Source organism: Anoplophora glabripennis, unplaced genomic scaffold (genome assembly GCF_000390285.2).
Source record: "Anoplophora glabripennis isolate ALB-LARVAE unplaced genomic scaffold, Agla_2.0 scaffold183, whole genome shotgun sequence".
In the NCBI taxonomy this organism is placed as follows: Eukaryota; Metazoa; Arthropoda; class Insecta; order Coleoptera; family Cerambycidae; genus Anoplophora; species Anoplophora glabripennis.
Genome location: NW_019416293.1, coordinates 132435 through 156644, shown reverse-complemented (window position 1 = coordinate 156644; position 24210 = coordinate 132435). Strand labels below are relative to the sequence as shown.

The window sequence follows — 24210 nt, the reverse complement described above, 5'->3', positions numbered from 1 at the left end:
CTTCCGAATTATTCGACCTTTTGCCATAATATTAACCCACTATTCGGTCAAGTTGTAATATAGAACTGCTGGACATCATTAGATTGAAAATGCAGATCACAAACGTACTGTTTTATTTTAAATCTGTTGACAGTCATTCACTTCACATACTATTACCATATTTAAATTATTTTCGAAACTTTCTATTTACCATTTATAAAAACAAATTGTAATAATTATTGACTTGACTTCTAGTTTTTAGGTTTAGTATACCTCCCCGCTCCCCAATATATCTACTAAACTCGATATAAATAAAATAAAATAGGTTATTTGCTTACTTCACTCGTATTTATGAAGCTACATTCATTTGGGTCATATGGAACACTAGCGCCTTCCCAACTTCTGCCATTTCTTGTACAAATTTTGTCAATTTTTCCGTATGAGTTCGTGCTCCTTATCTAGTCTCCATGGAATGGGCGTTACACTAAAGTTTCTTTGAACGAGGCAACAAATACACCTCTAGAGCTCAACAAGCGTGGGGTGCTGATAGCATTTGAAGGAAAGGTTTTGTTTAATTTAAAAAAAGTATGAAATTATTTGAACAATTATACATAATTCATAATATCTTTTGTTAAAGGAGGAAATATTTGCTGTTATTAATTTACTTATACAATAATAATAATAATAATAATAATAATGGCATTAATGAAAATGAAAGTTTGCTTTGACAACAATAAGTTGGCTTAAAAAATGGCTTATTTCAATTTAATCTCTGCATTTAAATTAGTTGATCTACTTTATCTAAGTGAATTAATCTGCTGGCAATTACATATATCAGCATTAACAGCTAATCAACAGCACAAGTTTAGTGTAGGTGAAAGTCTTTATCTTTTATCTTATCACAAGAAAATATAAACAGAAAAAACAACATTCTCTAATTGTCATCTTCTTAATCATTTTCTTACTATATATATATATATATATATATATATATAACATTTCATAATCAAGGGTAAAGACTCGCACAATTTACCATTCATACTGTAGTCAGTTTCAAAAGTTACCGCTTAGGAAGTTAAAAGTGCTTAGTTACAGATAAACAGTGGTTAATTTCAAGAAACTGGGTACGTACGTTTGTTTGTATATGTTCAGTGACACATACTGTTATTTGTGATATGAAGATTTGAAGAGGAAGGTTAGAATTAATTAATTCTACTTGCAAATTAAGCCGTAGGTAGGTATTTTTGAAAAACTGGCTATATTGGTGATTAGGTATATAAGTAAATAAAATTTAGAATAGCATCTTTATAGAAATTCTTATTGCGTACAATAATATATTTTTTAAATCTCAATTTCGCATTGACCTTCAACTAATTGTCGTCTATATGACGATGTAAGATTGGATAAAGATAACCATCCACGTTCTAGCAACATCTCTAAATTTGACGAATAGTACGTAAGGTCAATTTTGTCTGTAAATGATTATTTGTAGTATTTTATTACCTTTTCTATTCAATTGGATATTTTTACCACACTGAAAAGAATCAATGAAGAGTTCTATAAAACTCAGTTTTGTATTCGTTCTCGAAATTTCTAATCAATCATTTTAATTCAAAGTTACCTTATCAGGTATTGTATTGAAATTGTAGACAATATTTATCTACTTCTCTCAGCGTGACATATTTCTGTTTGTAAAACCAAATTTATAAAATTAACAAAAAAGGGGTTACTTATTTCAACGGTAGAATAAATAAAAAAGTAATCCAATTTCCCTAAAATGTAGATGTTCAAGAAATCAATAACTTATCCAGTAGCCAATAGGTTTGCTGAATATTTTTCTAGACTACCTATATTTGTTTTCTGATCCTTTTTGTGCAATGAATTTTACTGATAATAGTCAAAAGTTCTAAGAAAAAATTATTTGGTTGAACTTGATTATTATTTAGAAGAAATTGTGCTACATTAAACTTTTTATGCAAATTGCTGCACCGTCATATTCACTAAATTTCAATCAGAACTTCAAATCCTGAAAGAAAAACATATTTTGACACTTATGAAGGTACTTCTCTTTCAGATTTACCGTTCTATACCTAACAATGTTCTTCACAGACAGCATTCTGTACGATTTCATAGCAATCGTCATTGCCCTACTAGCTGGATTGATAGCGTATTACAAATGGACATTTGCCTACTGGAAACAGAACGGCTTCGAAGGCCCTGAACCGTCCATACCTTTCGGCAATGTCAGCGACTTAATCCTCGGAAAAAGACACCTGGGAGAGATGTGGAAAGATGTATACTTTTACGCTAAGGAAAAGGGGCTACGTTACTCCATCGTATTCTTCTTTTGGAGTCCTTCGATCATCATCGTTGACCTGGAGTTGATTAAGAGCATTGTTCAGACGGACTTCGCGCACTTCTGGGGTCATGGTTCGTTCATGAATGAAAAAGATGATCCGCTGTCGGCGAACGTCTTCCACTTGGAAGGCCCTAGGTGGAAGTCAGTACGGGTAAAGCTCACCCCCACCTTCACTTCTGGGAAGATGAAGATGATGTTTCAGACCCTGGTGGACTGCGCCAAACCCTTGAAGGATATTTTGGACGGTTATTGCAACGAAAATAAGGAAATTGAGCTTAAGGAGTATCTGGCCCGCTTCACGACAGATGCTATAGGCAAGTACCTCTTATGTAATCTATCGTTTTTTATTTACTTGTTATTTGCTAGGTTCCTGCGCATTTGGCCTAGATTGCAACAGTTTGAAGAATCCCGATTCAGAATTTCGCAAGTACGGACTAAGAGCGGTAAAAATCGATTTGAAACATACGTTGAAAAGGATGTTACAAATTGTATTTCCACCCTCCGTGCTACGCTTCATAAAACATTGCCCAACCGACCCCCAGGTCGCGAAATTCTTCAATAAAATAGTGAGAGACACCGTCGATTACAGAGAGAAGAACAACGTTAGGAGAAAGGACTTCATGGACCTTTTGATCCAGATTAAAAATAAGAGATCCGTTGGCGATGATGACTCTGACGCTAGCAAAGAAACGTTGACGATGGACGAAATTACCGCGCAGTCCCTTATATTTTTTGTAGCCGGGTTCGAAACGTCGTCTACGACGATGCACTGCGCTGCTTACGAGCTGGCTATGAATCCAGATATCCAAGACCGTCTCAGAGAAGAAATAATTGAAGTACTAGAAAAATATAACAATGTTTTAACATACGATGCGGTGGCTGAGATGAAATATTTGGATAGAACTGTATCTGGTAAATATGGATTAGTTACTTCATTTTGACATGTCTCATTTCCTCTTTATGGAGCATTCAATTCTTGCGGCTATATCAACGAGACAAACTCACCCTATTTTTTTGTTCGATAGAGACTCTAAGGAAATATCCCGCACTTCCACTGATATTCAGAAAGTGCAGCAAAGACTATATCATTCCCGGTACGGATAAGGTCATAACAAAAGGCAGTTCTGTGATGGTGCCCGTATTAGGGGTCCACTACGATCCCGATTATTACCCGGACCTCGACAAGTTCGATCCGGATCGGTTTACCGAAGAAAATAAGGCCAAAAGACCAGGATTTACCTGGTTACCGTTTGGCGAGGGGCCTAGAATTTGCATAGGTTCGTATTTTTTCAGATGTTTACTATCTTGTGAATCAATTTTTTGTGTTTTCTAGGTATGCGATTTGGTTTGATGCAGACTAAGATTGGATTGATTACGCTTTTGCGCAATTTTAAAGTTTCTATGAACAAGGAAACAGAGACACCTCTAAAGCTGAGTAAGCATGGGGTGCTGATATCATTTGAAGGAAAGGTTCTGTTCGACCTTCAAAAAATATAAACATATTGACAATTATAATGAAAGTATATATAAGAAAGTCGTAAAAAGTTGCCAAGATTCCGTGAACAAAAAGTATCGCCGGTCTAGAAGTGTTAGATGAAGACTCGTTTCTGTTGTAAGCAATTCTTCGAACCAATAGCAAACGGTAACCGTCTTCTGTCATGACTGTGTGATTTTCATAGGGATAATTTTCTTCTTCTAGATATTTAAACTAGAATAATCGAATTTTGTACGATGTCCAAACTTTTATAAATAATGTTATTCAAGGTTCAGCAATATTTTTCTCAAAATATAATTGGCAAAAAATTTTGACTCTTGTATTTTATAGAAATATACAGGGTGTCCAGATTTTAATTTACCACATTTCGGGAATGGATAAAAAAATAAAAAATAAAATTGTTTTGAAATTTGCTCAAAAATTATTTTTTAGGAGAAAAAAGTACTGTTTCGTTTCAGTTAGGCAACTGAAGGCGTCCTTTTGACGTTTATAAAGCAACATTAAAATGACATTTTTTCGAAAAAATAAACTGAACTGAGGTACCTAAAGTACTTACAGGATTTTTAGCAGTTTCTAGGAGACCCAATCAGACTTTGTACAAGAGAGCATTGTAGAGAAAAATACTAACCGCAACAGATACATGTCGATAATATTTAAAACGAAAGAAGTTAACCCACATAATAGACTACTAGTGAGTTTTTACCATTATCTTGATACTAGAAAAACATTTTAGTGGCATTACCTAATAGCAAGTATGTCTTTTTAAAAGCATACTTAATATATACGACAAGAAAAACATTGTTGACGTCTAATAATAATTAGTAAAGTATTCACCTTAATTTTATAGGTGACTACAAACTGTTACAGAATTTTATAAATTATTGAAGTGTTTTGTAGTGGACTGTGATGGGTATTATTAAATTCTTGGAATAGAGAAATTGAACGTATTTATTTTCTTACATTGTTGAAAAACAAAAAAAGTCAGATACATCTTACAAATTGTTGTATTCATTTAAAATCTCCATAGCTGGTAGAGTGACAAGCTGTTCTGTCAGAGTTCCCATCAGTACATCGAAATGATTTGTTACCACGGACGTGATAAGCTCGTTCCTTATGACGTTTGGCAAGGCGCTCACTAGTCTGTCAAGATCCTAAAAACATTTGTAAGCTAAAAGTATTTACATTTAATGCTAATAGTATATCATTTAGGTAACATAAAATTTAACGTTTCCACTTACAGTCACCGCGGCAAAATAATCGTATTCTCCATAGTACAAGGCTATAGGGGTAGTAACTGCCCCAAGATTGTAATCGGGAGGCGTAATTTGTCCATATTTGATTAGGTTATTTATAATTCCATAGTCGTACCTCCGAAATTCACCTAAAGGTATTAAAATTATTAATTATACTTGCAAAAAATATATTTCTAAAAGTACAATTCAAAATATAAAACGACTACATTTTGGTAACATTTGGCATAAAATTTCGATAGGTTTTAGCTTAATTTACCTGTAGCAGCATTTTGCACGAAATGTAGAAGCTGTTTAAATGCAGCCCCTGCGGGAAAATTCAGGAGGTGAGCAGATAATATAGACTAAAAAAATATATATAACAATTTTAAATGTAAGTATAAATGTATTTCCATATAGAATGAACCTTAAATGCACATGTATACATATTTTAAACAGCGGTACAATTTACTTTGCAGAAAATTTAACATAAACATGAGTGATTTTTTAATAGAAACCTTGTTGCGACTGTTGATTGATTTTTTTATATACTTCTTTAATGCCGCACGAGAATTACTAACACTTTGACCTTTACAATTCGTTTTCTAAGCAGAAAGTTAAAAAAGGTTTGAGATCCGGCGTTTTACTTGCCGTATCCAGAGAGAGTGTCGGTAAGGCCCATCCTGTATATTTCGAATATAATTTAAACATAAAGTAATGCAGACCTAGAGATACTCTTACACGTAGTGACACTTCATTTTCTACAAAATACTTACGTCATTTATTTGACCGGAAGGACCAAACGATTCGTAAATGTATTCTCTACATATCGGTAGCAGTGCCGAGTTGGGATTACATAAAACCTTTCTAGTTTCAGCGCCGACAGGACTATAAGGCAACAACTCGTTTATATGAAAGGTTTCAGCAACTGTCTGAAACATATTTTGGATTTTTAATTTACTAAGAAGATAGCGTATCTTTGATAGCAATACTTACTTGTACCAAGGGTACATTGGTTTTGAGTAAAACGAAAAGGAAGTATAGAGCATCACCGAGGTATGCGATGGGGGACAAGAAGAAGGCCACCTTAATCTTGTCATTATACTCGGGTATGGTACTTGTAAGGGCAAGAAATGCTGTACTGCCTTGAGCGTGTCCTACGTAAGACAGTTTGGTCAGTCCAGTGACATTAAGAATGTAGTCAATTGTTGCCGGAAGATCATATAATCCAACGTCGTGAAAGCTAAAGAAAGATAAAATGTTTTTGTTAACTTCTTAGATAATATAATGGTGGCAAAAAATTATAGTACTGAAAGAAAAATAAGATTCCAAGCATTTTAGGGATTTTCTTTTCTTATCTTAATCACTACTACCACCTCCGGAAGTCCGGATGTGTATTAACATCCTGAAACAATTACCTAAAATCCCAAAAAGCATCTGCATTCAAGTCAGGATCTAAAGTGGTATGATTTCGGCTCCATCTGTTTCCTCTAGTATTCAATAAAAATATATCATACCCTGCCTCAAGAGCTTTGAATCCAAACGCTATTCCTGGACCAGTAATGAGGTAGTCGTAGAAACTGCAATCCAGGCCATGAACAAATAGTACTACTGGTCTGGAAGTGTTAGATGAAGATTCGTTCCTGTTGTAAGGAATTCGAACTAACAACAAACGGTAACCGTCTTCCGTGACGACTGTGTGGTTTTCGTAAGAATAATTTTGTTCGTCTAGATACACAAACTTAAAGGTTTAAATTTAAAAAAATGTATAACGTACAAGTTAATTAAATAAAAATAAATAAAATGTTAAAATACTTACAGGATTCTTAGCTGTGTCTAAAAGTTCAAGATCAATTTGTGATCTAGCACAAGCTAATACCATGCAGAGGAACATGAACCAATACATTTTGATAACATTTAAAAATAAAAAAGTTGGACCCCTGTTATATATAGAGCACTAGTTAATAATTTAGACATTATCTTGTAAAGCGTAATCCCGAATTTTAATTAGCAATATAAAAATTATGCCTCCAAAGATACACAAAGGAATTTTTTTTTGTGAAATAAACAGATTAGTTATTTATGATTTGAAAGCACATTGTAAATATAATTGTCAGGATAACAGCGCTATAAAATATATACTACAAATTATTATACCTTATTTAAACAATGATGAACTTAATTAAAAGTAACTAGCAACACGTTCAGGGCTCCAACCATGTATGGGAGGCCCCTGACTTTGGTCAGGGAAGTCAAATACTTGGGAGTAATCCTGGACAGTAAACTGTCGTGGGGGCCACAGGTTGAGACGATTACCCGGAAATCAGTGGCAACCCTTTGGCAGTTAAGGAAGGTAGTTGGCAAAAACCGGGGACTCAATCCAAGGGTGCTTCACTGGGTGTACAGGGCGGTGGTCAGGCCGAGACTGCATTATGGGGCCTTGGTCTGGTGGCCGTGTGTGGACCGGGTGACGGTAGCCAGGAAGTTGGTGAGAATCCAGAGACTTGCCTGCTTAGGTATTACAGGGGCAATGAGGACGACCCNCGGAAGCACCAACCCAATATGTGTCAGAACGGTACCGCTGTTGTATCACTACAATTATGAGTGGAAAGGTGACATTTTTGAAATTTATTTGCTTCTTTGATTCATTGATAGAACTGATTCATACGTCAAAAACTTGACAAAGTCTGTGGCATTGTAAAATCACATTGTTTATCAATAAATTCGTCAATTAATTGATGAAGAACTTCGTCAATTTATTGATGAATAAATTGTCAATGTAAAACAGCTATTAGATAAAAAAGTTTTTTCGGGAATTTGATAATTAATATAAAAAACAACAAAAAGAAGAAGCTGATCTAGCTTTAACAGTTTTTACATTAGTGGTTACGCTAAAATAAAATAAAACTAAATAATGTTTGGATATCCGTACCTTGTGCACTTTTGAACATATTTCATTCACATTTGGTGAGATATAAAATTGTGGATACCATCAGAAAAAGAAAAAAAAGCGTAACTTTGAATCAACCTTCATTACAAGTGCATACATGTATCTGAAATTATCCTACTCACTTTCAAATCCTTGCAGAGTATTTCGAAAATATGCCAGTCCTCATCGGTGTTCCCAGTAGCGTCAGATTCAGCCGGCGGTGGTGGTTCAGCCATAATATCGCGCCCTCATGTAAGTTCCGCAACCCATATATGTGATTTGTTGTACAGATTGATGATATTCCCAGATATTTCAAGTACTTTGGTGTTGATATCAACAAGGCATTGATCCATGAAACTGGAATTAACAATGCAACGTTACTGTCACGCCATCTAGGGTCGTATAATCGATATAACCAAGGAGAAGGGTTCGTACGTGTGTGGATTGATTTTTGAATGAATGGGCCATGGAGGCTATACAAGGAGCCCGAACTCCATGTAAACAAAAATCGTACAAAAATAAGAGGGCGCTAGTGTTCCATATGTCCCATATGTAGAGAGGGGAGATAAAAAGCGGCAGTTTGAATTATAAATCAATCATGTCATTTTTGTAATGTGTTAAAAATTTTAAAATAAATAATGTAAGCTACTTTGAATTATATAAATCATGAAAATATGTCATTCCGGACTGTAATTAAACTAAATAGATAATAAAAAATATTAGCNCAAGAAGAAGGCCACCTTAATCTTGTCATTATACTCGGGTATGGTACTTGTAAGGGCAAGAAATGCTGTACTGCCTTGAGCGTGTCCTACGTAAGACAGTTTGGTCAGTCCAGTGACATTAAGAATGTAGTCAATTGTTGCCGGAAGATCATATAATCCAACGTCGTGAAAGCTAAAGAAAGATAAAATGTTTTTGTTAACTTCTTAGATAATATAATGGTGGCAAAAAATTATAGTACTGAAAGAAAAATAAGATTCCAAGCATTTTAGGGATTTTCTTTTCTTATCTTAATCACTACTACCACCTCCGGAAGTCCGGATGTGTATTAACATCCTGAAACAATTACCTAAAATCCCAAAAAGCATCTGCATTCAAGTCAGGATCTAAAGTGGTATGATTTCGGCTCCATCTGTTTCCTCTAGTATTCAATAAAAATATATCATACCCTGCCTCAAGAGCTTTGAATCCAAACGCTATTCCTGGACCAGTAATGAGGTAGTCGTAGAAACTGCAATCCAGGCCATGAACAAATAGTACTACTGGTCTGGAAGTGTTAGATGAAGATTCGTTCCTGTTGTAAGGAATTCGAACTAACAACAAACGGTAACCGTCTTCCGTGACGACTGTGTGGTTTTCGTAAGAATAATTTTGTTCGTCTAGATACACAAACTTAAAGGTTTAAATTTAAAAAAATGTATAACGTACAAGTTAATTAAATAAAAATAAATAAAATGTTAAAATACTTACAGGATTCTTAGCTGTGTCTAAAAGTTCAAGATCAATTTGTGATCTAGCACAAGCTAATACCATGCAGAGGAACATGAACCAATACATTTTGATAACATTTAAAAATAAAAAAGTTGGACCCCTGTTATATATAGAGCACTAGTTAATAATTTAGACATTATCTTGTAAAGCGTAATCCCGAATTTTAATTAGCAATATAAAAATTATGCCTCCAAAGATACACAAAGGAATTTTTTTTTGTGAAATAAACAGATTAGTTATTTATGATTTGAAAGCACATTGTAAATATAATTGTCAGGATAACAGCGCTATAAAATATATACTACAAATTATTATACCTTATTTAAACAATGATGAACTTAATTAAAAGTAACTAGCAACACGTTCAGGGCTCCAACCATGTATGGGAGGCCCCTGACTTTGGTCAGGGAAGTCAAATACTTGGGAGTAATCCTGGACAGTAAACTGTCGTGGGGGCCACAGGTTGAGACGATTACCCGGAAATCAGTGGCAACCCTTTGGCAGTTAAGGAAGGTAGTTGGCAAAAACCGGGGACTCAATCCAAGGGTGCTTCACTGGGTGTACAGGGCGGTGGTCAGGCCGAGACTGCATTATGGGGCCTTGGTCTGGTGGCCGTGTGTGGACCGGGTGACGGTAGCCAGGAAGTTGGTGAGAATCCAGAGACTTGCCTGCTTAGGTATTACAGGGGCAATGAGGACGACCCCAACGGCCGCGTTAGAGGTCCTTCTGGGGCTGCCGACCCTTCCTACATGGATTATGAGGGAGGCGATGGCGGCATACCTTAGGATAAGGGACGCCGGCGGTTGGAGAGCGAAAAGACGCACTGAGGGCCATGCTGCCGTGGCCCTCAAGGCGGAGAGGGACATCCCAATATCGCCATGAGGGTTAGCACACACGTCTAAATAAGGCGAATTGGTATTACACAAGGCATTACCTATGTGACAATAAAATTCGTCTCTTGGAAAAATTTCATTGAAATTATACTTTTCCAAAAATCCAAAGCATTTAACACTGGATCTAACGGGACATGTCTTTTGCTGTAGGTGTTTCCTCTGCTATTCATCAACCACAGGTCGTAGCCTTCTTCTAGGATAGCGCTTTCAGGTCCAGAGCTTAGAAAATCGTAGAAGGTACAGAAAATCCCGTGTACGAAGATCACCGGTGGTCTTTTTCCATTAGGTGATTTCTTTTTGCCGTAAGGTATTCGAAACGTTAATAAAATATAACCATCCTGCGTCCTTATGGTACACTGAGAGAATTTCTTTGTTACGGTTAGTAAAAATCCATTAACCGTAACAAAATATCTGCATTAAATAGGCGCCAAGTGAGTTGCCTTCCTACCACAAGAAAAACTGCTTTGCTGGAAGGAACTCACTTGCAGTAAGTAGACAGTTTTGCTATAATCTCTTTGCTACCTCAAGTAAGTCAACTCATTAAGCACAAACGACTCAACTCATTAACCCCAAACGAGTGAACTCATTAGCCCCAAGCGGGTCCTCATTAATCCTAGCGAGTCGACTCATTAACCCCAAGCGAGTGAACTCCGTATTTACTATTTTTCGGTGTTGTTGGCTCTCCTCACACTTTCGTGCACCATGCAATGCAACTTAAATGTTGTACATATTTTCAAACAAGCATAAAATGAAAATCCCTATTCGAGAAGTAAGAGTTTGTATCCAGCCTGCATTGTGTGCATGTAATCACGCATGCATATAAGTATTATTGCATACCTACGTAAATACCCTAATTGAAAACTTTCTGTCGGTTGTTAGACAACTGAAAACTGACTCAACACTCGATCACAAAACATCTATTTATTATAAAGAACCCATCGATTGACGAACGTATATCCAGTGGTTACGTGTTACAGCAAAATGGCGACACCTCTAACTTCTCTATGGACGAAACCACGGTCAGTATAAGGCACGCATAATCGCGCATGCGCACTGAGCCGAATTCCGGTTTATTCTGGAAATTATTAAGTGAGGCCTCAGTTACAGTAAGTGAGCCCTAATTTGTTACAAATAGGGACTGACTATTCCCAATTGGATCAATTCTAAAAAAGTACATTTACTTACCCGAGCAAAGCAGCTCACTTGGGACAGATAGACAGTCGACTAAAATAAAATTTCAACTGAACTATCATATAGCCACAAGACTTTTCTTTGTTGTAGTAGCAAACACGTTTCAGAAAAACGTATTTTACTTGTGGTAGCATGAATTTTTTTCTGTGAGAACAAAAATTTTACCTACTGTAGCTAAAATATCTTAGCAAAGCCCCTCACTTGGTGGATTTCTTTCAGTGTATGATTTTCATAATAGTAGCTGTTCTGTTCTAGGTACAAAAACTGAAATAAAAAAAGTTTGGCTAGCTACCTAAAACGGTGCGTTAGTGGGCGTTGTGTATAATTACTGGGCTTTTTGCCGTGTCCGGGGGAGAAGTATTTTTAAGTGGTATATTACTTAAAATATGACTAGAGACGGCCTAAAAATGATAATTCATTTAAGTTAGATATTTAAATTCTAGCCCATGACCTTTTTAATGTACCTACATACTAATAAGAACTTACCGGTCTAGCTTTTGCGTCATATTGCGGACATAGTTGTGGGAATGCTGTCAAAAAAATCTTGAAGGCGCACAAAAATTGCATCTAAAAATGGAATTTATAAGTTCTCGCCATATCACTAATTAATCATTATTTATTGGTACTTGAAAAACCTATAAGTTGTGATAATTTATTTTGATGAGTATACTCTTAATATTAAGTACCTACTAAATAATACTCGAGAATTATGCTTAAAAATTCACTGGGGATATGAAAATATAAAAACAATTATCTTTTTTGTTTTATATTTTAGACAAATGTATTTTGATGATGGCAAACTTACAGTCATAAAAACAAATTTTTAACTCTAACAAATAATTTACATGTCAGGTCAAGAAATAAACGAAGTACACAAGAAAAATATTTTTTTTAGTTGCTTATATATGGAAAAATACACAGACAGTTGTTTGTCCTGTTCAATTTTTTGAGGAACATTTCCACGAATAATATTCCATTAAACTATTTCGCTATGTTAATGAATATATAGTTTTCAAGACACAAGGTTATTTGAAACAAAGGACGATCAAATATAAAATTTTACTGCTCTTGTTTCAAGAATAAGATTTTATGTGTACAGAGTGTGTCACAAAATGTATTATTTCACTAATAATATTAAAATATACTTTTTAATGAGATATATTCTCCTTTTTTAAATTCATCGTCTTCTCCAGACACATTTTAAATTATAGCAGAGGAGTGAATATAATTACCTCAACAGACAGCTCCAAAAAATTTTTTTGCCAGCTCCTTACGACTCCAGATCAAGTATTTCACTCACTGTATCACACAATACAAAGTATACAGAATAGTATTCTGAAGAAAGGATAAACAAGCAAATTAATTTGCAATTAGAAATAGAAGCGATATTCAATAACATCTAATTCGATAAACCGGTTTATAACTGACATGGAGGACAAAGAAATTTATCCGTACCTACTTGAAGAAAAATATTTTCATGTATCTAAATGTAAATAAGAAATACTCCTTACCCTAACAGTTTCAGGTACAGAGCTTTTAAAATTTATTGGAAATAACTACGATTGTTTCTTTCACCTGAGAAGATGAATCGTATAAAATTAATAAAAATAAAAATTCGAGGTATTTACCTTTAGATAGACAAGCGTGGTCTTGCTTGCTGTCGACGTAATTTTGTAGATATACGAGGCTCTTTATAAATATAGTTAAGATACAAGTGAATTGTTTCTAAAAATATACCAACTTTGGTGGTGAATCATTTTTTATGACATTTTTGTCCTCTCAGGTCCAGATTTAAAAAAAAAATCTGGTACCCGTGTTTTCGTTTGATATGTTAAAGACTACATTTATTGAACTTTTCTTATCTCCATCGTAAATTGAATTACCTACTCTTATATTTTAGGAAACTTAATAAAATTAACACTTAATAGTTATACTAAGTGTTCTATTTTTTCCGGAATATTTTATAATTAAGTGAGAAAATAGTTAATCTTAATTATAGAATATTTAACTCGTTATACCTTAAGCACATCACATCTTACTTAAAGAAATATAAAATACATACATTTTTTGTTTATTCAAAATTTTTTTAATAGTTGCACATGTAAGATATAATTAATTAATTAATATTGTTTAATATCCTTGAAAGAAACTGTATATTTGAACACTATTTCAAGATACAGATACTGTACATTAAATATTTAACAAATTGTTTAATTAAGTGATTATAGGGGGCTGTTCCAAAAAAATGCAGTTCCACATGACATGATATCTAAAGCTTAGAGTTGTACGTATTGAACAGCGCAACTACGTCATCATTGATCATAGTCTTCACGTCAATAGCCCATATAAAGTCCAGATGGTTGAATAATTCGTATTCCATCAAGTTCTGTTTTACCACGTTGGGTAGCTCATTTGCCAATTGCTCTACATTCTGAGAACATTAATAAAACAATTAATACAATGATATAAAAGAAACAGGTCTAGTGTAAAATGCATATTTTGTCGAGTACTTACAGATACATCTGCAAAAAGATCGTTTTTGCCGTAATATAATGCTACAGGTGCTGTGATCGAAGAAGTGTCATACTCTGGAGGCGACAATCGTTTGTAAACCAATAGGTTTTTCACGCTGCCATAATCATATCTTCTAAAATACCCTGAAAATAATAACACTGTTTAGTATCACATCCAATTAAAGGCATATGTGTACTGCGAATTTTTTCTTAATTTTTAATCTTATCTAATATTTAAATAAATACTGTCGTTACTTAAAATAATTGTCAACAAAATAATAACATAGTAGATTAGTATTGAAACACAACACACTTTTATAATGATACGTGCTAGCGGACTTTTAGATATTGAACTAAATACAGTAATTTCCAGCAGTCTCCAAGTTCTCACCTGATTTCATTTCTTGCATGTAATGCAACATCATCTTTACCGATATCCCTGCAGGGGTGTTGGAACCCATTACTGGTATGAAAGACTAAAATAAGAAATAAAATTAGATTAACACAAAGTCTATTCTGAAGTAGGTGACAATATATATCAACTACAATTATTAGGTATGTATACCTACCCTGTTCAATTGCGGTGAATCTTCTCCAACCAAAAAGAACACAACTTTAGCACACATTTCTTGCACAGGTGAGTCGTCGTTGCACATTACTTGCATTACTTGAGGAAGAAGCTCTGTATGAGGCAAGAATTCGTTTATTTTGAATGTTTTGAAGACAACCTGCATAAAACATTAACATGTAATAATATGTAGTAGCATTGCTACAACCAAAAACTATATCTAGCTGCTGAAAAATCTACTTACTTCGAGTACAGAAGTATAGTTTGCCAAGAACCGTACCAGGGGTTGAGCCATATCCTGCATGTGAGCAACTGGTGCCAAGGCAGTCATCAGATTGATTTTGTCGTTGTATTCTGGCCTCAGAGCAGCCATGGCGAAGAATTGGGTGGTTCCTTGAGAATGACCTACATAATTTACTTTTTGCTGACCGGTGGTTTGTAGTATGTAGTCTATTTTGGCAGGAAGGTCATAGTTACCACAGTCATCAAAACTGAAAACGACATAATGTAAGTGAATAATTTGGTGAAGTACATATTAACGCACAGTTTTGATCTTAATCAAATTATAATAATATGCATGCAAAGTTGTACAGCTTAAAGACTTTATAGCTAAAAAAATACTAATGTCAAACAAGAAATCGCACTTTTGGTAATACATAAAAACGCCCCCCTTAAAGCTTGTATTGTTGCTGTCCATAGAAAATGGAATATTAACATAGAATGAAATCTGATATACAACAACCTGTACCATTTGCATACCTAACATTCCACTGTAACTTCGGCTTCCATATCGTAAGATGGTGTTATTTAGTTTTTGTGATTTCAAACGCAGGTAATGCAGGTATCATTTTGTTTTGATTTTGACCCTTGTTTATGTACTTTTGACGTTTGTCATATTTTAATACGTTTGATTATTGCCAAATAAAAAGTTATATAGTTAAACCACAGCAAAATTAAACCTGATGGCCGTATATTTATGTCAACACCAAATAATCCTGGTCCATCAACCAGTTCTACCTTTGTACATTTTGGTAAGTATATTTTCATGAATACAGAGTTTAAGTAGTCAACATTCATGTATTTTAATTTTCATAAAAAGCATATTTTAGTATCACATTTAGCTGTATTTCTATTTTAGGTGATGAAAATAATGAATTGGGTGCAATTCAGTACCGTCAGACATCTGAAAATTCTCAAATAAGGTTAAATGATCCTGTAGCACGCAGTATGTAATATTAATGAGTTAATGTAATATCAGTTTTTATTTGCCGTTTTTTCAGAACATGGTTTGTTGAAAAATGTTGGTGTACATAAGAGTTCACAACTGTCTCCTGTCTCCAGAATTCTGTATAAGCAAGCTTTGTATTACGAGAAGAAAGCTTCCATACTCTCCAAACGGAAAATGGATTGACAACGTAAAATCCAAACTATCGAAAAATGGTCAAAAGAAAAATGCTTTCAAAATTTGACCAAACAATTTAACCATCCTGCAGTTCACTTTTTCAAAAGACAGGTTGAATCATTTGGCAAAAAGGCTAAAGGTAGAAGATTTGACATTGAAGATAAATTTCTTGCCCTTGCCCTTTACAAGCAGAGTAACGCAGCATACAAATTACTATCCTCTTTGTTTATTTTACCTTCAAGAGTAACTTTACAAAAAGTGTTGTCAAGAATTCCCATTTCTTCGGGAATTCATGATGCTGTTTTTAAAGTTTTAAGTTCAGCTAGTAAAAAAATTAAACCCGACAATAAGTTCTGTGTACTAATGTTTGATGAAAAGTCAGTTGAGCCTAATTTACATTATAATCAATTTCTGGATGAGGTTGATGGCCTTGAAGATTTTGTCGGGGAAAAGTTTGAAAAAATTGCAAATTATGTTCAGGTAAGGCAGCCATAAATACGTCATATACCGGGTGACCACTAGATTACTACCCAAGCTCTAGCTTAGGCACGAAAAAAGATATCGATTTAAAATTTTTGGCATGCGTATCATTGAATTTGATGCAAAATTTAATAAAAACAACTGACCGCCACTTCCTATTTGACCGAAAATGCCATAAACTTTGTTATTTCATATGGAACTCCTTGTATATTATTTTTGTTTTCAATTCTGCTGAAGAAACTAACACTAAAATATGTATTATGTCCTATACCTATCTTTGTCAGTTTCCGAGAAAATTGCGCTTTAAAATGGCTAATTTGTCATTTATAAAATCCTTTTGAAAGAAAACAAACGAAGAAAGGGACAAAGTTATATGGTATCTTTAACTTATTTTAGAAGTACTAAAGTCTGATATCATAAAAATGTTGCACTTCCGGCACATCCGGAATAGATATTTTAATGAAACGAAAAAAATATTTAAAAAGAAATGATAATATATCCAAAGCTTTATAAAAAATGTTTTTTATATTGCAAGAGGGTACACACTTAAAATAGAATCTTTATTTTATAAGATTTGTATGCAAGATCACATATAAATAAAATACTTATAAGGTTTGTTCCAACGGTTGCGGTTGCAGGTAGTTTGTGAATTGTCAATTTCCGCAGTTGATTGTTGTGATCTTTTAAAATATACATTTTATCTTAATAATAATGAGTACTAACATTTTGAAGTGAAATAATACTTTTTATCGGATTTGTTAATATATAAGCTGATACAATTTAATATCTAGAGATATTAGTAGATAAACAACAGTAGTTTCTCTGCATTTTACTTGGTACTCGTAAAATTGTTATTTCAATCAGTTAATTATATTAATTAATAAATAAAGATTGCATGGCTTGGACATAATTATATTCTTTATGATTAATCTCTGGCCATAAAATAACTTCATTTTGAGTTCCGACAATTTGAAAATGGCCTGCAGCTGTTGGAACAATCTTATGAATTTGTTAAGTTATGTAAATATAAGAAAATTGGTAGTACATAACATATTTTTACTCAGAATAATTTAGATAAGTAAGTCTTAGTATTAAATATGTCCTTTCCGTTGTAATGAACCATTTCTAGTTTATATAATAAATTGTTTTGTATTTCATAAAATATTTTTTTATTCCTTTAAACAAATGGGGTTCTGGTATGTTTATGCTTTTCCTTTATATTTAAAAGTTTAAATATATATATTAAAGTATGGACAATTTAAACAAGGTAGATTTCTTTACTTTAATATATATTTAAACTTTTAAATATAAAGGAAAAATATTTAATAATAATACCCATGGGCAACAATAAATACTGCACTTAAATTAGGCAACCAAATGTACATATACATGTCTACGGTTGTCTACATTATGCATTAGTTAGGCTTCCAAATCACCAGAGGCGCTGTGGTAATGGTTTAGTGGATTATTTAGGGAGATTTCGTTCTATCTTGTATATTATTTTTTCTATGGTTGCTGTCAAACAAAGATTATCAAGACAAGTAAATTCACCTGTAGTCCCAGAAATCTTTATCTGTGTCTGGATTCATGGAGACATGCTTCCTCGACCAGGTGTTCCCGCGGTTGTTTCCCAACCAAACGTCATAGCCGGCGTCGGCAAGATTCAGAGCTAGCGAGTCTTGTGGCCCAGCGCTCACCCAATCCACGGAGCTGCAGAAGAGACCGTGCATCAACAACACAGCCGGTTTATTGGAGTCTGCGACAGCCGTTTGATATCTAGCGCTGGGTATGCGGTGCAAAGTCAAAATATATCCGTCCTCGGTGGTCACCTGGTGGTCTTCGACGGCGTAGCCGTATTTGCTCAGGAGTTGATACTAGATATGAAGAAATATTTCAAATAACACTTCATTTGATACTGAGAACTATACGGTAATGCGGGTACTAATCTTTCGGAAGGGTATATACCAAGTAACAATTTGAATTTTTTAATAAGCTGCAGGATTACCATAAATCTATTGATAGATCTTTATTTCTGTGACAATAATCATAAGATTCTTTGAACCGAATAGATCTTCAGGAGGTCTTTCAAGATAAATCGGCAGCGACATAGTTTTTTTTCCAAATTGTGTCAGTTCTTTTTAATTCATGTAAACTATGTATTTGATAAAGAGGTTCATTTCTCCAGAAAATTATGAATTATAAGATGACTATGAAAAAAAATAATTGCCACTTTCATGTTTGTGGTTCATGTTACATGATATTAAAACACAATAAAAAATAATTATTCTTGGAAAACTTAAATTGAGAATTATCTAACAATGTCCACTTGGAACACTTATAATATACCTATAATAACAATTGGGCCATTAATAAAAATGTAAATAAATATATTACCTACACTTATCATTCCAAATAATTGTTTCTGAATGATATTCACATTTGATGAAATCTTATCTTAAGTAAAATTAATGATTAAATAAGTTTTATACATATCTCAAGTTACCTTAACCATATTCTTTAAATAGTGTTTTCCACAAATACAAATAATTTCAAACATTTATTAACTGAATAATCTAAAGCTTATCAAATAATAATAAGAATGTTACGTCATGCCATCTGGGTATTTTCAAAGACGCCGCAGTAAAACGAATAAACAGGTGCAAAAAACGATCAAACCATCAAGATTTTAGGTACTGAAATCTACGAAAATACTAACTTTTTTATATATAACTCCACATGTAAATATTCTTATAACATTTACTTGCTTAGTCCTACATATAAAATTGTTTACCTACGACCACTACTGTAAATACTTAAAAACACACCGTCTGCCATCAATGTAAGATTCCTATTACCTACGGTAAAAAAATCGTACAGTTTTCCTAGCGACCGCCTAGCAACGGTCAATACAATAATGTTTGTATTGACCGTTGCTAGGTGGTTGCTAGGAAAACTGTACGATTTTTTTACCAAGCTGTGCGATTTTTTTAGCGTACGTAATAGAGGAATCTTACATTGATCGCAGACGGTGTGTTTTTAAGTATTTCAGTAGTGGTCGTAGGTAAATAGTCCAGGAGAATTACACATTGGCATGGCTGTTGCTTGACGTAGATTAGATATTAGTAAAAATCGGTCGAAAATAATATAAACAATGAATATATAAGGTTGCGCCAAGAAAAAAAGTTGTGCTATTTGCAGAAAAAATTAAAAACTGCAAAAATACTCAAAAATCACGTGTTTTTCCTAACATTTTCCAATATAACTTCTTAAATATGCAGTTTACAGAAAAAACTATTACTGCTGAAATTGTTTGTTATGAAATTTGCTATAAGACACAATTGTTTTGAGACCTGCGTATTCAATATTTTTGTTGCTAGAAAGCCAAAACAGCGTAAGAAAGTGATGAAAATCGAGGTAATTTTGAAGCGTTCAACTGATAGGTAAGAAATTGTCCAATTCTACTATAAATGTACATGTAAGTACTTTAAAGGATTACAAAACGAAATTCCAAAACCCGATCGAAATCGGTCTGATAGTTTTGGTATGAGACAATTTGTTACTAAATTTCAGCGCGAAATGTCGTTATTTTTTTGCGTCAGTGCTGGGGTTAAAGTTAGGCATTTTAATTGGCGCTGATTTTTTTACACATACTTGGACTCTTTAACTATCATATAGAATCGTTATAATATTAATTTTCTTTTTTTTAATAATTTTTGGAGCGATTTTAAAAATTCGAAAAATTTTAACTTTATAAACAAATACTTTCGTGAAGCCGTTTTGCGGGTTGGAATATATACCAAAGTACTAAAAAATAGTTCTCGGAAAGACGCTTAACTTGAAAAAAAGAACGTTCAAATCGGTCACATAAGTTCCGAGATATCAAGTGTCAAAGTCAACAAGCGTTAGCTGCAAAACTATGCATAATGTAACAACAACAAAAATTGAATTTGGTAGGTTTTTTAAGAACTTTTCGTATGTGCTTTTATAAATATTATCGCACGTGTGCTTTTTATATGAAAATTCAATGAATATTGCCAAACCGACCGTTTGAGCCGCAAAACCGGGGGGAGGGGATGAATTATAGAAATTGAAATCGCGTTCAAAAAGAGCGCGCGCGCTTCGGCGTTCAGTATCTCGGCTTCTATGGCTCCGATTTTGATGATTTTTTTTTAAATCGATGTAGAAAAATGAGAGGAATTCAATTATCAATGTTTCATTAAAATATTATAAAGCCTTATCAGCCTATTACGACTGCTTAAAATTTCATACATTTCATTGTTGTATATTCATGTAAATAATATCGATGACTATTGTTAAGAGGTATTAATTTTAATAACTACTTGGTAATAATGTTTAAAATCTTGAAATTTTTATGTCCTAATGTAATTTAGCAGTAATAGCTTTTTCTGTAAACTGCATATTTAAGAAGTTATATTGGAAAATGTTAGGAAAAACACGTGATTTTTGAGTATTTTTGCAGTTTTTAATTTTTTCTGCGAATAGCACAACTTTTTTTCTTGGCGCAACCTTATATTTTCATTGTTTATATTATTTTCGACCGATTTTTACTAATATTTAATCTACGTCAAGCAACAGCCATATCTCGAAGGTTTTGAGCTTAATTCTCTTGGACTAAAAGTATAGTACGTAATACGTGGTGTAATGCAACTACGCACTCATAGAATTACGCACTCGCCGCTACGCAGCGTCGTGCGTAACTTTCCCATTCGTGCGTAAAATGCTTTTTACAACACTTATTACGTAATATACTATTACTTTTATTTATAAGTACGTCAAAATAATTTTTAGAATGTGGTGTTAGGATAACAGCAAACGCATGTTTTACAAACGCTTTTTTTTAGTTATTATTTTATTTTGAGTAAATTTAAATAGTAACAATTAATAAACAGAACATCAAGGATTTTTTATTTGTTCTACACGATTTACTTTTTAAGTTTTCAGTACCTTCAAAACGCCAGAAATTTGACTATTTCTCGGCCAGTGATATGGCCACCTTATTTTACAGTAATAATTTCAAACACAAAGGGAGAAATGATAATTATGATTGATATGAAGTATTAAACATCATAAATACGATGAATTGTCGATATGTATGTTACTTGGGATAAGATTATATCTAATTGTAAGATTTTATCTGTTTATTGCAGAAAGCTCTTGTTGCGTTTTATCTCGCTTTTATTATATTATTAATAGGTTTTTTAAATTACTGTTCCAAGTAGGTATGTTATGCTAATGTTGTGGCAGGTGGTCCACTTCAAAAGTGTTTCTTATCAAAATGCAACAAATAATAAATTAACCAATCAACTGAGGGAATTTAAATAATTATCATACTGAAAATAAGTACAATACAATACATAGTAATAATCATTCTCTCGTTTATATTTTTTACACATTTAAAAGTTACCAGGCGCGGATCCAAAGGGAGACGATGGGGACGATCGCCCCCCCCCCCCCAAATGGTCCGAAAAAAAATCAAAAGATTAAGCAGGATATAATAATAAAGATAAAAATTTTTCTGGACTGCATGCCTTTTTCAAGAAATTACGCCAGACATGCTGACTAACAGTCTTTTAAAAACCGAAATCGTATGTGTATTAATCAAAATGGAGGACACTTCGAGCAATTGATGTAAATCAGCTGTCTAAATATTCTTCTCCTTGTTGTGTTCCGAGTTTTAGCTTGTTTCGTTTTGGGTTTTGTTTAAGTTGTTGTTAGTGGTTTACTTTTGTTTGTCAAACCGCTTTTTAAACATATCAGTAAATATTGACCAGGCCTGATAAAATGTGAGAGAAAAGTGGTTTTGCAATGCCTTCGTGACGCTGTCACATAGCTACTTTTTCGGACTTTAGAAAAGAACCTGTTTTTTTCTGGAAAACTGTTAAACATAAGTACGGACAACCTTATCAGTCGAAAGGGCATTCAATTTTGCATTCACCCATGGCAATTAATATGGGTCATTCTATTTGAAAAAAAAGTTTTTCTACTCGTAAGATTATTAAATGTAGGTCTCAGTATTTCCGAGTCTGAGTAACGTACATGTTTTGCTCACAATTAAGAAGATTTATGCCAAAACGAACTGTGAAGACTGAAGGTTTCTAACTCTTATTGTTTAGATGCTATCCTAGCCTCATTTAGAGAACTGAAATCGTGATTTTTTTTTCAAAAACAACTGATTATCTCGAAAATGGTAAGTTTTAAACACCATGTACATTTAATACATTGTACCTAATTTTAACCAAGGGATTCAAAAATGCAATGGACAGAATGTTCCATTTAAAATAACAAAGTTATGTAGTGCCCACGCGAAATGGAACACCCTGTGAAGCTAAACATGGCCCACGTGATTCCAAACAACTTTTATTAAAACCATTTTTTTATAAATTTTACAGTTGCAGAGTTACCGCACAATCCCTCCTAGGTGGAACACCCTGTATATTGAGATTTAAAAATACTGTCTTCGACTCCCTGCTTGTCAAAAATGAATAAGCTAATTTTAGTAGAAAAAAAGTGATTTTCTGTACAAGACTCATTTTAATCAATGACAAATTATTCCCATTTGAATGAATTTTTGCCACTCCCTTCCTTATTTTGAAATTATCTGACAATCTCAATATTTTTTTTATTGAGAAAATGTTTAAATTCCGATAAATATTTTTGCAATTGGTCACAACTCAATGTACTTACGATATTCAAACCAAAATCTTCATGTTTGCTAGCTGCGGCTTTCTGGATCAGTTCTTCCGTAAAAAGATCGTTCACAGTCAAATTCAGCCCTTGGGCAGAAAATGGCACCGCCAGCAAAAGGAAAACCACTTGGATTGAATACATTTTGGCCAATTGCAGATATCTGATATCTGCATCTTTTATATAGAATACTTATCTGTGCTTTATCATGACATATTTTTAATTATACGAGTATACATATTTAAATATAATATCAAACAAAGTATCACTCCGTAGGTACTCCTATCCAGTTCTCAAAAGTAGGTAATTATAATACACTCCATCACCGGAAATTACGCCATTTAGAAAATGCGTTTTGTTCAAGGAATGACTGTCAAAACAATTTTATTGATCATAGAAATAAGTTAAATTTTCAATTTAATAATAATTTCAGTTATTTGGAGAACATGGTTTAAACCATAATCTTATGGTATATTTCAGTAGTATATGTAGACAATTATTCAATGTTCTTTTAGTGTGAGATGTTTGGATTTTCCAGATGCCCCTCATTTCCCCACCTAATACATTATTTCAAAATATTAACATACTACCCCTTTTCCGCACTTTTTCGAGGTATTGTGTGCTTCGCTTTATTATAAAATGCGTAAATAATCGTTATCGTGCATAGAATCAAAGGGTCAACATAAAATCACAACGTGTAATGCTATTCAATTGACGTAAGATCATCCAAAACTATTTAGATTGGAAGATTATCAAGTATAAGTGAATTCAAAACAAATTTCTGTCACAATTGAGTGGTTTGAAGAGTTGTTTATAAATAAATAGCACACTTCTGTTGGATGTCATGCATATTTCTGGATATGTTGTAGATATTGTCTGACGTTATATGGATATGTGAAGATTCCAGTCGTTTTAGTCTCAACAATGAAATGGTCAATCGTCAAAGCCCATAGTCAAATTCTTAAAAAATATA

General features: G+C 33.5%; 4 protein-coding genes across 7 annotated transcripts in view; 1 reads left to right on the top strand and 3 right to left on the bottom strand.

Moving 5' to 3' along the window:
- LOC108912296 (coiled-coil domain-containing protein 170) overlaps positions 1–8307 on the bottom strand; it is an 18878-nt gene extending 10571 nt beyond the window's left edge. The window contains exon 1 of the mRNA XM_018717497.2: positions 8135–8307. Coding sequence (XP_018573013.1) covers positions 8135–8227 — 93 coding nt within the window. The 5' untranslated portion in view covers positions 8228–8307. The remainder of the gene's footprint in view (positions 1–8134) is intronic.
- Positions 974–4771, top strand: LOC108912291 (probable cytochrome P450 6a13). 3 transcript variants are annotated; one of them, XM_018717490.1, is made up of 5 exons: positions 974–1213; positions 2054–2652; positions 2705–3250; positions 3364–3615; positions 3672–4771. In XM_018717490.1, exons 2-5 carry the CDS (start codon positions 2076–2078, stop codon positions 3833–3835), a joined length of 1539 nt encoding a protein of 512 aa, XP_018573006.1. In that variant the 5' UTR covers positions 974–1213; positions 2054–2075; the 3' UTR covers positions 3836–4771. The 3 variants fall into 3 exon arrangements, with proteins under 3 accessions (XP_018573006.1, XP_018573007.1, XP_018573008.1); XM_018717491.1 differs by having other exon boundaries at positions 980–1103; XM_018717492.2 differs by lacking the exon at positions 974–1213 and adding an exon at positions 1369–1431.
- LOC108912294 (lipase 3) lies at positions 4766–9714 on the bottom strand. 2 transcript variants are annotated; one of them, XM_023453942.1, is made up of 8 exons: positions 9465–9714; positions 9064–9386; positions 8732–8888; positions 6059–6148; positions 5839–5994; positions 5343–5427; positions 5072–5214; positions 4766–4984 (listed from the first exon to the last, which is right to left on the bottom strand). In XM_023453942.1, exons 1-8 carry the CDS (start codon positions 9549–9551, stop codon positions 4826–4828), a joined length of 1200 nt encoding a protein of 399 aa, XP_023309710.1. In that variant the 5' UTR covers positions 9552–9714; the 3' UTR covers positions 4766–4825. The 2 variants fall into 2 exon arrangements, with proteins under 2 accessions (XP_023309710.1, XP_018573010.1); XM_018717494.2 differs by lacking the exons at positions 8732–8888; positions 9064–9386; positions 9465–9714 and adding exons at positions 6481–6803; positions 6882–7130 and having other exon boundaries at positions 6059–6305.
- A 3984-nt stretch (positions 9715–13698) lies between these two features.
- Positions 13699–23412, bottom strand: LOC108912293 (lipase 3). The gene is made up of 7 exons (XM_018717493.1): positions 23238–23412; positions 18084–18406; positions 14895–15141; positions 14652–14810; positions 14474–14558; positions 14084–14226; positions 13699–14000 (listed from the first exon to the last, which is right to left on the bottom strand). Exons 1-7 carry the CDS (start codon positions 23379–23381, stop codon positions 13839–13841), a joined length of 1263 nt encoding a protein of 420 aa, XP_018573009.1. The 5' UTR covers positions 23382–23412; the 3' UTR covers positions 13699–13838.
- Positions 23413–24210: the final 798 nt, after the last annotated feature.

Bases quoted from the DNA above. Each gene is read 5' to 3' on its own strand.
- LOC108912291 (XM_018717490.1), top strand. From the start codon at position 2,076: ATGTTCTTCACAGACAGCATTCTGTACGATTTCATAGCAATCGTCATT. The intron at 3,251-3,363 runs GTAAATATGGAT...TTTGTTCGATAG, and splicing joins TTTGGATAGAACTGTATCTG to AGACTCTAAGGAAATATCCC. The intron at 3,616-3,671 runs GTTCGTATTTTT...TGTGTTTTCTAG, and splicing joins GGGGCCTAGAATTTGCATAG to GTATGCGATTTGGTTTGATG.
- LOC108912294 (XM_023453942.1), bottom strand. From the start codon at position 9,551: ATGTATTGGTTCATGTTCCTCTGCATGGTATTAGCTTGTGCTAGATCA. The intron at 5,995-6,058 runs GTAAGTATTGCT...AATATGTTTCAG, and splicing joins CCAATGTACCCTTGGTACAA to ACAGTTGCTGAAACCTTTCA. The intron at 5,428-5,838 runs GTAAGTATTTTG...ATATTTTTTTAG, and splicing joins CTTCCGGTCAAATAAATGAC to TCTATATTATCTGCTCACCT.
- LOC108912293 (XM_018717493.1), bottom strand. From the start codon at position 23,381: ATGTATTCAATCCAAGTGGTTTTCCTTTTGCTGGCGGTGCCATTTTCT. The intron at 14,811-14,894 runs GTAAGTAGATTT...TGTTTTATGCAG, and splicing joins ACTATACTTCTGTACTCGAA to GTTGTCTTCAAAACATTCAA. The intron at 14,559-14,651 runs GTAGGTATACAT...TTCTTATTTTAG, and splicing joins ATTCACCGCAATTGAACAGG to TCTTTCATACCAGTAATGGG.